General features: G+C 50.0%; 1 protein-coding gene and 1 long non-coding RNA gene across 2 annotated transcripts; one reads left to right on the forward strand and one right to left on the reverse strand.

Annotated features, from left to right (window-relative positions):
- Positions 1 to 2,904: 2,904 nt before the first annotated feature.
- TALDO1 (transaldolase 1) lies at positions 2,905 to 10,641 on the forward strand. Its single transcript, XM_057430615.1, has 8 exons — positions 2,905 to 3,011; positions 5,139 to 5,262; positions 5,705 to 5,812; positions 6,444 to 6,575; positions 7,018 to 7,193; positions 7,824 to 8,021; positions 8,993 to 9,138; positions 10,417 to 10,641. Exons 1-8 carry the CDS (start codon positions 2,915 to 2,917, stop codon positions 10,447 to 10,449), a joined length of 1,014 nt encoding a protein of 337 aa, XP_057286598.1. The 5' UTR covers positions 2,905 to 2,914; the 3' UTR covers positions 10,450 to 10,641.
- On the reverse strand, positions 7,015 to 10,421 carry LOC130610597 (uncharacterized). Its single transcript, XR_008975077.1, has 2 exons — positions 9,424 to 10,421; positions 7,015 to 7,575 (listed from the first exon to the last, which is right to left on the reverse strand). It is a non-coding gene; the product is annotated as an uncharacterized LOC130610597 (long non-coding RNA).
- Positions 10,642 to 11,738: the final 1,097 nt, after the last annotated feature.

The following is an 11,738-nucleotide window of genomic DNA, read 5'->3' on the forward strand; positions in this document are numbered from 1 at the left end:
CAATTCTTACAATCCAAAACAGGCATAAGGAAAACATCCCTTTCCATAGAGACAAAATTAAGGGATTATGCACCAGTAATTTAATCAAAGCTTTAAAAGCTCAAACAAGCACCTATCAGATTTCCTGCCCACAGCAAGTTTGGCACAGACTGCATTGAGATCTGGAATTTACTTCCAAACCGACTTGCAGCAAAGCAAACACATCTACAGGAGCTGCTCACAGACCATGAACACTTTGTCTTCTCCTTCATTCACATCCCTTAACTTTGGCTGAATGGGAAGTCAGGTCCAGACTCCACAAAGATGCACGTGTGCTTTCCTTCACCTGCTGTCAGTGGTCCCAGCTCCTTTAAAGCCTAAGCACATGCCTCAGCCTTTGCACATTTAACAGGAAAAGCCATGCTGCTGTGAAGCAGGGACTGGGGAACATGTGTCTCAGTCTGAGAACACTGATGCACCTCTCCGTTTTGGGTTTGTTCTTCCAAAAAGTGTATCTTTTCCTCATCTTGAAACAGGACATGGTTAGCACCAGCAGGAGGAGGGTGCAGGCAGGGAACTCACAGGGGAGGAGCATGGCTTAGTCACTGCTTCCCTGCAGCAGCTGGAATTGGCAACGGGCACTCACCTTGTCAGGGAGGGATGAAGAGGCCAATCCTCCTGAGCAGCCCTGGCTCTGGGTTCGGGGGGAGATGGGAAGCAGGTGTTGAAGCACAGGAGGCTGAATCTCTTCTAAAATGGAAACAAAACCAAATGGTGAGGTAAGGGAACACAGCACCCTTCTGGGCCTTGGGTATAAAGGAAGGGAAATCACACAGAATTAGAGCTACTTGGGATGCTGATAGAGGTGGAAAGCTGGGAGCCACGGGGGCATTTCATAACATAAATGTATCAGTAGACTTTATGCAGAAGTCACTTTTAAAATCTCCATATGACTGAGCTGTGCATCTGTTATATTTGTACTGCCTGCAGATAAAGCTATAATGTACTGTACATTAATGTAATTGAACAAAGGATAAAATGATATAACCATGCACTGTATAAGATTTATTAAAATAGCTAAGTTATACTTATAACTCTGGCTCTGTGTCTTTCTCTGGAGAACAGAAGGCTGCATGGAGACCTCAGAGCAGCCTTCCAGTGTCTGAAGGGGGGCTATAGGGATGCTGGGGAGGGACTCTTCATTAGGGACTGCAGTGACAGGACAAGGGGTAACAGGTTCAAACTGAAACAGGGGAAGTTTAGATTGGATCTAAGGAGGAAATTCTTTCCTGTGAGGGTGCTGAGGCACTGGAATGGGTTGCCCAGGGAGGTTGTGAATGCTCCATCCCTGGCAGTGTTCAAGGCCAGGTTGGACAGAGCCTTGGGTGCCATGGTTTAGTGTGAGGTGTCCCTGCCCATGGCAGGGGGGTTGGAACTGGATGATGTTAAGGTCCTTTCCAACCCTAACTGTTATATGATTCTATAAAACACAAAAGCAGTTCTTAAGGACTGGTTTTTCACAGAACCCAGTCTGATTTGTGTTGGAAGGGACCTTAAAGCTCCTCCAGCTCCAACCCCTGCCACGGGCAGCGACCCCTTCCACTAGAGCAGCTTGCTCCAAGCCCCTGTGTCCAACCTGGCCTTGAACGCTGCCAGGGATGGGGCAGCCACAGCTTCTCTGGGCACCCTGTGCCAGCGCCTCAGCACCCTCCCAGGGAAGAGCTTCTGCCTGAGAGCTCATCTCAGTCTCCCCTCTGGCAGGTTAATGTCACTGTGAGTGAGATACACAATGGAGTACCCGAAACTGCTTCCTTTTGTTCCTGGGGGAATGCCATTCAAAAGGAAGGGTGTTAGGGCCTTGATAACCATTCCTGTCTGAATCCAGGGGCAGGTGAAAATCCCACCTGTGGTACCAATCAAGTGCTGGGAGAGCTCCGGCTGAACCCAAAACATCCCCTCCTCACTCATCATCCTGAAGGGGAGATTCCTCACAGCTCTAGAACATGCAGTTGAGCCAACACACGCAGACAGCGCCCAAGGCTACATTCTGCACTGGCAAGCTGAAAATGGGCAATGCCAGCTAACGCAGGGCCGAGAACAAAGCAAAGGGAAGGGATGTACAAAGGAGCCTCTCTTATCCCTTGGCAAAGGACTCTGGAGGCAACGAGAACACGTTTCCTAGCCAGTGACAGGATCCAAACAGGACTCAAACCCAACGCCTTGTTCCCATTATCCTCCCTTTGGGTAGAACAAAGCACCAGAAGACTGTACAAAAGCATATTCCTGTGTATCAGGAAGGGAAATTACCATGGCAGCTTCCCCAGCTGAAAACAATACAAGCCAAAACGAGGGGAACAGCGTGATCCGAGGAGCTCCTGTTTAAAGGCCAACTGGCACTGTGCAACATCCCCGTTTGGAATCACGATCCCGTTACCCGCGTTGCCTCCCCTCGAACGAAGCTTAGGTGGATCAACAGCGCTGTGTGCCCGCGGGTGCATGCCCCGCCGCGTTAGGGGCTCTCCACCCGGCAGAGCAGGCTGGGGCCCTGGCTCACGAGCGAGGGAGGAAACGCACCGCTGAGCTCCAGCAGCCGGTTAGCGCAGGCGAGCCTCTCCTCACGGCTGCTAAACGGCGGCCAACGCCTCAGGACCGTCCCGCCGCCATCTTGTGTGGCGGCGGAGCCCTGCAGCGGAGCGGCCCCAATGGTAACTGGTGTGTGAGGGCGGTCTAAGGGGCTCGCCCGCGGGTGAGGAGGCCCCAGGGGGGCTCGCAGGGGCAGGAGGGCCCCTCGGGGCGGGCAGCAGCGCCGGGCACCGGCCGCCCTCCCGGCGCGGGGGGCAATGGCGAGCGGGGGCAGCCGCATCCCCGTCACCAAGGTGACCACCGGCCCTCACGTCCCCTCCGGGCTCCTCGCAGACGGCGCGGCCCGCGGATCATGTCGGTGTCCCCCGTGAAGCGGCAGAAGATGGAGTCGGTGCTGGACCAGCTCAAGCACCACACCACGGTGGTGGCGGACACCGGGGATTTCAACGGTGAGAGGCGGCGAGGGCTATGGCGGGAGGGGGGGGGGTGTCACTGCTTTCCACCCTCCCCGTGGAGGGTGGGCGCGCCCGGACCAAGGGCCGAGGGGGAGCGAACCACGCTGGGGCGGGGGGGGTCCGGCGTTGCGAAGGGCGCCGTTACCTAAACGCGGGGCGGAGGGGGGGGGCAAGGCTCGGTTTTAGATCATTTTAATTCCACATCACGGAGAATTCCCGGGACTTGGGGAATCCCTCCCCTGGGAACGGCCTGGATCCTGCCGTGCCCCCCCCCCCCCCCCCCGCCATGGATGAACCATCACGGGCTCCTACCGGTGAGGTCAGGATTAGGAGCACACAGGGTGCTGAGCATGTGTTCAGGCGCTGATCCTGCCGCCGGGTCACGCACGGCTGGTGCTTGCTTGTGCTACGGAGGAACTGGCACTCCCGTGTGCCGGTCTGACCGGAGAGAACCACGGTACCACAACGGGATTGGAGCACGGATGCAGCTTCATGAACCATCGGGAGAGCTGGAAGCACTGCAGGATAACTTCAGCCTTCAGAGGTTTGCTTTGGAGTGGCAACAAACCTGGCTGGAGCCCAGCAAATTCATGGAGTCATGGAATGGTTTGGGTTGGAAGGGATCTTAAAGCTCCTCCAGCTCCAACCCCAACACCTTCCACTGGAGCAGCTTGCTCCAAGCCCCTGTGTCCAGCTTGGCCTTGAACACTGCCAGGGATGGGGCATGGATTTCAAACCTGCTTACCCCAACTGTGAAAACATCCTTGGGATAGCCAAGGGGGTGTTTGTCTTCAGGGACTGAAGACTCCTTGAAGCAGTTTTACACTTGATCCCTGCCTGCCTGCTGTGGGTCTTCCGGATGGTCCAGACAAGGCTTCAGTCAGCATCTGACTCCCTGGACCATCCCAATATGCACATGGACTTCAGGTCAATCCCTGATGGCACAACTCTTGCTCACCCGGTTCCTGGTGGTGGGGAGAAGCAGGAACTCCTGGTGACAGGCTTCACGAGGCCACTGTGCCTGTTGCCAGACACCCACAAGACCCTTCAGATGCTGCAATGCTGGAAAGAAGTAACCAACAGCTAACATACACTTCTCTAAAACTGTGCTTGCGCTCCAGGACTGACTTTTGTTGGCATCCTGCTTTATTTTAAGCCATATCCATGTGAATTAAAGCGTGTTTTGAAGGACCTGTTCGTACAGAATGGACTAGCTCCAGGATCACAATCATTGCCCAGGAGGGAACTATGGAAAAACAATACTTTTATGACTCAAAACATGAGGTTGCACTCTCAAACCTGGGGTTTCACCTAAAATCCCTGAGGAAAATGAGCCAGTTATGAACATCCTGTTGGGTTTTGATGTTTAGCTCTGCTAACCAGGGAGCTCGGGAGCAGGAATCACTGGAGGGCCCTGCAGAGGCTCCCTCTCTGCCCTGGTTGCTGAGTCAGGCTCTGCATGCCAGGCAAGCCTGGCTGGGATGAGGGCCATGCATCGAGGTCACAGCCTGCTGCTGCAAACAGTGCGTGTCCCCTCAAAGAGGTGTAAGCCCAGGGCTTAAGGGAAACCAAAGGGTGAAATAACTTCTGTACAGAAGGGAGTACATGGGAAGTACAAGAATGGATGCTAAGAAATGGTCTGCAATTCTTTGAAAGCTTCAGGAGCACTAAGAAAAGCGTTGGAGCCTGGCTGGTGAGGAGTTCTGGTGCAAGCAGTTGTAGACAACCAAAAGCCCAACTGCTCAGAGGGAAGATGCCCTTGTCTTCACCTCCCCACTGTGATGCCTGGAACTTGGCTGTGCTGCTGAATACAGTGTGGATTGATGGAAGTTGAAAATGAGTACCACTTCTCATCTGTCTTTTCTATGAGTTCATCTCTTGTAGGCAGTAGTGAGTTAACTGCTGTACCTCACTGTTGTAGCTCCATTATCTTCATGGCCTTTGTGGCACAAGCTTTCAGGCAGCAGCATTTAAACATCACCCTGCACTCACCTGCTCCATCATGAACACTACAACCCTACAGCCACGAGGGTTTGTGTTCACACACACTGGAGCAAACAAAACCCTTTGAATTGCTCAGCCCTGCTCCTGGTTCTAAACAGGCTCTTTTTATTTCTCTAGCAATTGATGAGTACAAGCCCCTGGATGCCACCACAAACCCCTCTCTGATCCTAGCTGCTGCTCAGATGCCAGCTTACCAGGAACTGGTGGATGATGCTGTTGCCTATGGGAAGAAGCTTGGCGGGTAACTAAAGGGGTTTTTATCTCCATAGATGCCTAAGACACCTTATTTATACAAATAGTCTTTAGTACAAGCAGTGTACTGGGGTTTTCCCCTCATGGGTGTATCATCTCCTGCCCCAGAAAGCCTTAATCCTTAAAGAGAGAACTTCCTGTGCTCATTTTGGATGTGCTTTGAAGCACCAGTTCACACGTGGCCTTCTAGTGCTGCTCAGGGAAACACGCTGGAGTTGACAGCATTATAGGAGACAGTGTCCAAAGGTAACAGTGCTGGTGGTGCAGGGAGGGTGGCACTTAAACATGGAGCAGAGAAGTGGCTGTTTGAACTCTGGAGCTTAATGTTAAATGGGCTGTGAAATTAGCTCTTCAGATCCATGGCAAGGCGTGAATGCACGTTTTCTCCTCCTCCCCCTCATCGAAATGCTTTTGCTCTCTGTGCTTTCCAGGTCAGAAGAGGAGCAGATCAAAAATGCTTGTGACAAACTTTTTGTGCTCTTTGGAGCTGAAATACTGAAGCGGATACCTGGGCGTGTGTCCACAGAGGTGGATGCAAGGTTGGCTCTTTTCCCTCTGGGTTACCCTGGAGATTTGTACAGGCAGAAAGAGACATGATGTGAATTGGAGAGAGGTGTTCTTGACTAGAGAGCTCCCTGTTTGAGATCAGCAAGAGTTTATGTTGTTAATGTTTAGTTAGAACACGGATTTCCTGCTTGATTCTGTGACAAAACTGTATGAGAACAAGAAATGCTGAGTCTGGATTTCTGTCATCTTCCCTTGCTCCTTAAGCAGGGGAAGCCTCATGCTTCTAGTACACCTATTCTCTTCTTGTGATGTCTTCTTAGTTGACCAAGAGATCCGTTTGCACAGTTTCTTTCAAGACTCACATAGGGTTTACCTGTTAACTTCTCACTGCCAAGTCACTTCTATGCTCAGCTCCTGCATTCATTGGGGAAAACTGGAGGAAATCTATAACTTTCTCAAGGAAAACCATCTGGAGCTGTGGATCCTCTGAGTCAAGGAGCAGTGGTGCTGTCAAACACCTACTTGATGGGCTCAGGAAGCACCTCTGAGAACAGAAACACACTACTGGCATATAACTAATAAAAGAAGACAATGTTTTTCAGTGGGGTTTGGGGGGAGAGCATTTAAAAGTCAATTTTAAGCAGTCCTGCTCTTGTTCCAAAGGTTGTCCTTTGATAAGGAAGGAATGATTCAAAGGGCCAGGCGCCTCATTGACCTTTATAAGGAAGCAGGAATTGGTAAAGATCGGATTCTCATCAAGCTCTCTTCAACGTGGGAAGGAATCCAGGCTGGCAAGTAAGTACTGTACCTGGTGAGCTGACTCATTGCATGCTTCTGCCTGCTCACAGCCACCTGCCAAACACTTTCCATGCTTAAACTAAGGAGATGTTTTGAAAGCATTGCACCAGGAAGCCTGTCACTAGGGTGCAGTGAGCAAGGAAGGTTCCGTGCTGCAGCTTTGTGTTGAAAGAGGAAAAGTTTGCTCATACAAGAGCCAGGCCACAAGTAAGAGTTTCCTGAAATGTCACGCTGAGGAATCTGCATTTGCTTCAAGGAACAGCAGTAATAAATCACATCCTGGCAGCAGAAAACACGTGCTGTTAGTTTAAACCTTTAAAGCTTCTCAACTGAGCAACATTCCTAATGTAACTCAAGAAATTCAATAGTTTAACCTACTATTTAGTAAAACAGACATTCAGCAGGTGATCACATTGCTGGTTTAACCCTCTGTCTGCAGGGTCCTGGAAGCAGAGTATGGGATTCACTGCAACATGACCTTGCTGTTCTCCTTTGCTCAGGCAGTTGCCTGTGCTGAAGCTGGAGTTACTCTGATCTCCCCATTCGTAGGACGTATCCTGGACTGGTATGTTGCAAATGGAGACAAGAAAAGCTATGAACCTTCAGAGGATCCAGGTGAGCTTTTAACCTATCATTAAACATACAAGAGCTACTCATCAAGGTGCAGTTGATTCAGAAGTCCCCTTGTGAAAACACCTTGGGTTTGAGCATGTTATAGATAATTGGTTGTACATCACAAACTGGTTTGGGTTGGAAGGGAGCTTAAAGCTCCTCCAGCTCCAACCCCTGCCACAGGCAGGGACCCCTTCCACTGGAGCAGCTTGCTCCAAGCCCCTGTGGCCAACCTGCCCTTGAACACTGCCAGGGATGGGGCAGCCACAGCTTCTCTGGGCACCCTGTGCCAGCGCCTCAGCACCCTCCCAGGGAAGAGCTTCTGCCTAAGAGCTCATCTCAGTCTCCCCTCAGGCAGGTTCAAGCCATTCCCCTTGGCCTGTCCCTACATCCCTTGTCCCAAGCCCCTCTCCAGGTTTCCTGCAGCCCCTTCAGGCACTGGAGCTGCTCTCAGGTCTCCCCTTCAGGAGCCTTCTCTTCTCCAGGCTGCCCCAGCCCAGCTCTCTCAGCCTGGCTCCAGAGCAGAGCTGCTCCAGCCCTCACAGCAGCTCCAGGGCCTCCTCTGGACTCACCCCAGCAGCTCCACGTCCCTCATGCTGTATCATCTGAAAGCTGCTGATTTCTCCCTTTTAGGAGTGAAGAGCGTCACCAAGATCTACAACTACTACAAGAAGTTTGGCTATAAAACCATTGTGATGGGTGCTTCATTTCGAAACACTGGTGAAATAAAAGCCCTGACAGGCTGTGACTATCTCACCATTTCACCCAAGCTTTTGGCAGAGCTCAGCAAAGAGTATGTCAAGTTAACTCCCACGCTCAGTGTAAAAGAGGGTAAGTCTGCTTTTGGGGAATGGGGGGCTCCCTTTCTTATTGAGTCCTGAGTAAGTTGTTCCCCTCAGCTCTGTGGTTCTTTCTGTAAGGGTAAATCCTGACCCCCCCCTCTAAAGCACTGTAGCCTCATTACAACAATGCTGCTACTGCCACCCAGTCACTTCTTGAGGGTCTTGAGTGACACTGAGGACACTAACTGGAATTAGGGTGCGATCTGACTTGCGTTTTAATACCATGCACCTTCTCCTGAGAGGGCAGGAGGAGGTTTATACATCATACACTTGGGATAAGAGTTTACTGGCCATTAGCAAAGATGACAAACCTGGTTTAATCTTAATATTGCATCAGCGGTGGAATTGGCCCTAACCATGCCAAAAGGTGGGGTTTCCCTCCAGAAACTCTGGAAATGAATTGTAGGCAAGACTTAGTGATTCTGTACCACAGTGGCTTTGAATGAACATTCCCATTGCACTGCTGTTCCTTTTCAAATGCCACTTTACACCTCGGGAGAGGAGATTTGTGCACAGCGTAGCCATGGGCTGCTGGGTACAGGACAGAGCTGGCCTGGAGGAGTGTTATCAATTGAGCTTTTGTTAAGGACTTGCTAAGTGATCAAAGGCCAAATTGTTCAGCATATTTGCTTACAAAGTCTCACTGCAGTAGGACTGTTGCATGATCCTTTGTAATAGGCCTGAAAGTGGATTTGGAAGCAGATACAAGACAATAACATGCACATAAACATTGTATTTTAAGAGAAGCTGTCTAAGTTACCTTCTGTTCCTCTCCCAAAACCAGATCAGGGGCACTTTCAGTCCTGCATCCCAGAATGCCCTCCTGTAGCAAGTCATGCTGGAAATTGGAATGATTCAACAGCTGGAGCTGGTTCCTTCCTAAATCCTTTCTGGTTTAGGAAGCTGGTGGTTATTGATGATAATCTGCTGGTTTTGTCTCTTTCACATCCCATTGCACAGCTCAGTCATGTGATCTCGAGAAGCTCCACCTGGATGAGAAGGCATTCCGCTGGCACCACAATGAAGACCAAATGGCAGTGGAGAAATTATCTGATGGGATCAGAAAGTTTGCTGCAGATGCAATTAAGCTGGAGAGGATGTTAAAGGTAAATATTATAGAATAGAATCCCAGAGTGGTTTGGGTTGGAAGGGACCTTAAAGCTCCTCCAGCTCCAACCCCTGCCACGGGCAAGGACCCCTTCCACTGGAGCAGCTTGCTCCAAGCCCCTGTGTCCAACCTGGCCTTGAACACTGCCAGGGATGGGGCAGCCACAGCTTCTCTGGGCACCCTGTGCCAGCGCCTCAGCACCCTCACAGGGAAGAGCTTCTGCCTAAGAGCTCATCTCAGTCTCCCCTCTGGCAGGTTAAAGCCATTCCCCCTTGGCTTACACTACCTGCCCACCACTCACACTACCAACTCTCATGTTCCTACCATGCAGCTCCCTGTGCCACGGCCAAGGATTAGGAACCTGTGAGCAAGTCTGGTCAGGTTTCTGTGCAGGTGGTACATGTTAGGCAGGCCAGGCAGCTTGCAAACTGGCCACCTAACTGAAGTGAACATGGTAAAACCTCCCTGCATCTCAAGAAAGAATTCATGCGGATGTCTACAGCCACACCAGGTGCTTGAGGCCCAAGGCAGTGTTTAGGCTGGCAGCTGATCAAGGTAACACTGCTGTCAAAGTGAAAAGGCCTTGAAGCCTAATTTGAAACTCTTCAGCTGTCAGCAGTGGTAGGAGACAGGTAAATAATATCTAGATAGGGAGCCGGAAGTAAATCATGTCTGTACTTGGCACTAGGAGGCACCACAAGCAGATCTGAGTAGAGCCAGGCCATGTGGAAGTCCTGTGTCAGCTTATGGAGAGGCTTTCAAAGGGCATTAACTGAACTGTGTGTTTTGGGGGGGAAAAATACTCACCAAGGTACCTGAGCTAGCACTTAGAATCACAGAATGGTTTGTGTTGGAAAGGACCTTAAGATCATCCAGTTCCAACCCCCTGCCATGGGCAAGGATGTGGCACTCCAGACTGTGTCACCCAAGACTCCATCCAGCCTGGCCTTGAACACTGCCAGGGATGGAGCATTTACCTCTTCTCTGGGCACCCTGTTCCAGTGCCTCAACACCCTCACAGGGAAGAACTTTCTCCTTATCTCCAACCTGAACTTCCCCTGTTTCAGTCTGAACCCATCACCCCTTGTCTTATCACTGCAGTCCCTGATGAAGAGTCCCTCCCCAGCATCCCTGTAGCCTCCTTCAGACACTGGAAGCTGCTCTGAGGTCTCCCCACCTTGCTGTTACTGACAACTACTTCACAGGGAACTGCATTGCTAAAGCTCAGCTCCCAGACTCTGCCTCAGCTTCTGCTGTTTTCCTTCTCCCTTTCTAGGAGCGAATGTTCAGCGCTGAAAATGGGAAGTAGGAAAACGAGGATGGTCCTGAGGGTTGGAAGAGTGGCTCACCCAAGGGTAAATGGATGTACAAATGTCTTACCTGTACAAGTCTCATGCTGTCTATGGATAGATTTCTGTATCATGCTTTTTTATCAATTTGCAAAGGGAAAGATAACATTTGCAATTCTGGTGGCACTTTTGTCAATACATGCAAAGTAACACAGCCTGTCCTTGTCCCCTGGTCATTTCACTGCTGCAGACACACCTGACGCAGGAGGTCACATTTAATACTAAACTCCTAATTAAGTCTACAGCCTTAAAGCATTAAGAAGCAATTTTGCCTTTCAGCCTGTTTTACTGTGGCTAAAGAGAAGACCCAGGTACTAAACCCACAAGTACTCTTACAAGATAGACATATATATTGCATACACAGATATATGGATAGATATGTGTGTATATACATATATATACACTCCCACAACCACCCCATGGCAGGGGGTTGGAACTGAATCCTCTTAAGGTCCTTTCCAACCCAACCCATTCTATGATACTATATATAACACTATACCAACTAGGTTCCAGTCCCTTCCTTTCCCCTCTCTGCAGCCAAGCTGGCAGCAGTAGTGACTTCCTGGTTGGCAAATCTGGTGTATCCCCTCATAATGAGTATTTCAGTGCTTTTAAATGGGGGAAAACTGTATCCTAAGGAATTCTATCCAATATAATTTAGCACTTGTCTGAGAGCCCAAAACAAGGGAACAGCAAGAAGAGGGAGTTGACTGAAGCTGAAAATGCCACCGAGATTACAACACATGCACAAGCTACACATACCCTGATGGTAGTGGAGACTCTGCTTTCAAAATGAAGGAACTAAGTCTCTCAAGCAGTTAATAAAGTACTTGACAGTTGGTTAATCTGAGCTGACAGAGTGAACATGTGGCTACAGCTCAAGATCTGTTAAGAGCTTTGTATATTGTCTTTGGAGGAGTTACTGCTTTTCTTTATGCAACAGTCATGGAACTGCTCCACAAACGAGGCGGTTCTGTGTTTTGTGGGTTACTTTGGTTTGGGTTTTTCACACAATCCTTTCCTCACTGCCCTTAAGCTGCTGCTTTTGGAAAAGAGGAAGAGCTCTGTGGCTGCCTTCCTCAGGAAGGACCTAATCCTAATGCAGCATTTACCAATTATAGGCCTTTCTATTAAGTTGGGCTGCATGTGATGAGATTCCATGCTGTATTTTCTTAAGACTAATTCAGTCTCTCTTATTAGTTTATATATAGGTCCTGTTCTATCAAGAGCAGATACAAACAAGCAATAG

The sequence above is a fragment of the Pezoporus wallicus genome, unplaced genomic scaffold (assembly GCF_028554395.1).
Source record: "Pezoporus wallicus isolate ANWC-B61680 ecotype Strahan unplaced genomic scaffold, APGP_CSIRO_Pwel_v1 contig_8824, whole genome shotgun sequence".
Classification (NCBI taxonomy): Eukaryota; Metazoa; Chordata; class Aves; order Psittaciformes; family Psittacidae; genus Pezoporus; species Pezoporus wallicus.

What these genes read in the sequence shown, in the direction of transcription:
- TALDO1 (XM_057430615.1), top strand. Translation starts at nt 2,915, where the DNA reads ATGTCGGTGTCCCCCGTGAAGCGGCAGAAGATGGAGTCGGTGCTGGAC. An exon ending in GAAGGAATCCAGGCTGGCAA is followed by an intron (nt 6,576 to 7,017) that starts GTAAGTACTGTA and finishes CTCTGTCTGCAG; the next exon opens with GGTCCTGGAAGCAGAGTATG. An exon ending in CACGCTCAGTGTAAAAGAGG is followed by an intron (nt 8,022 to 8,992) that starts GTAAGTCTGCTT and finishes CCCATTGCACAG; the next exon opens with CTCAGTCATGTGATCTCGAG.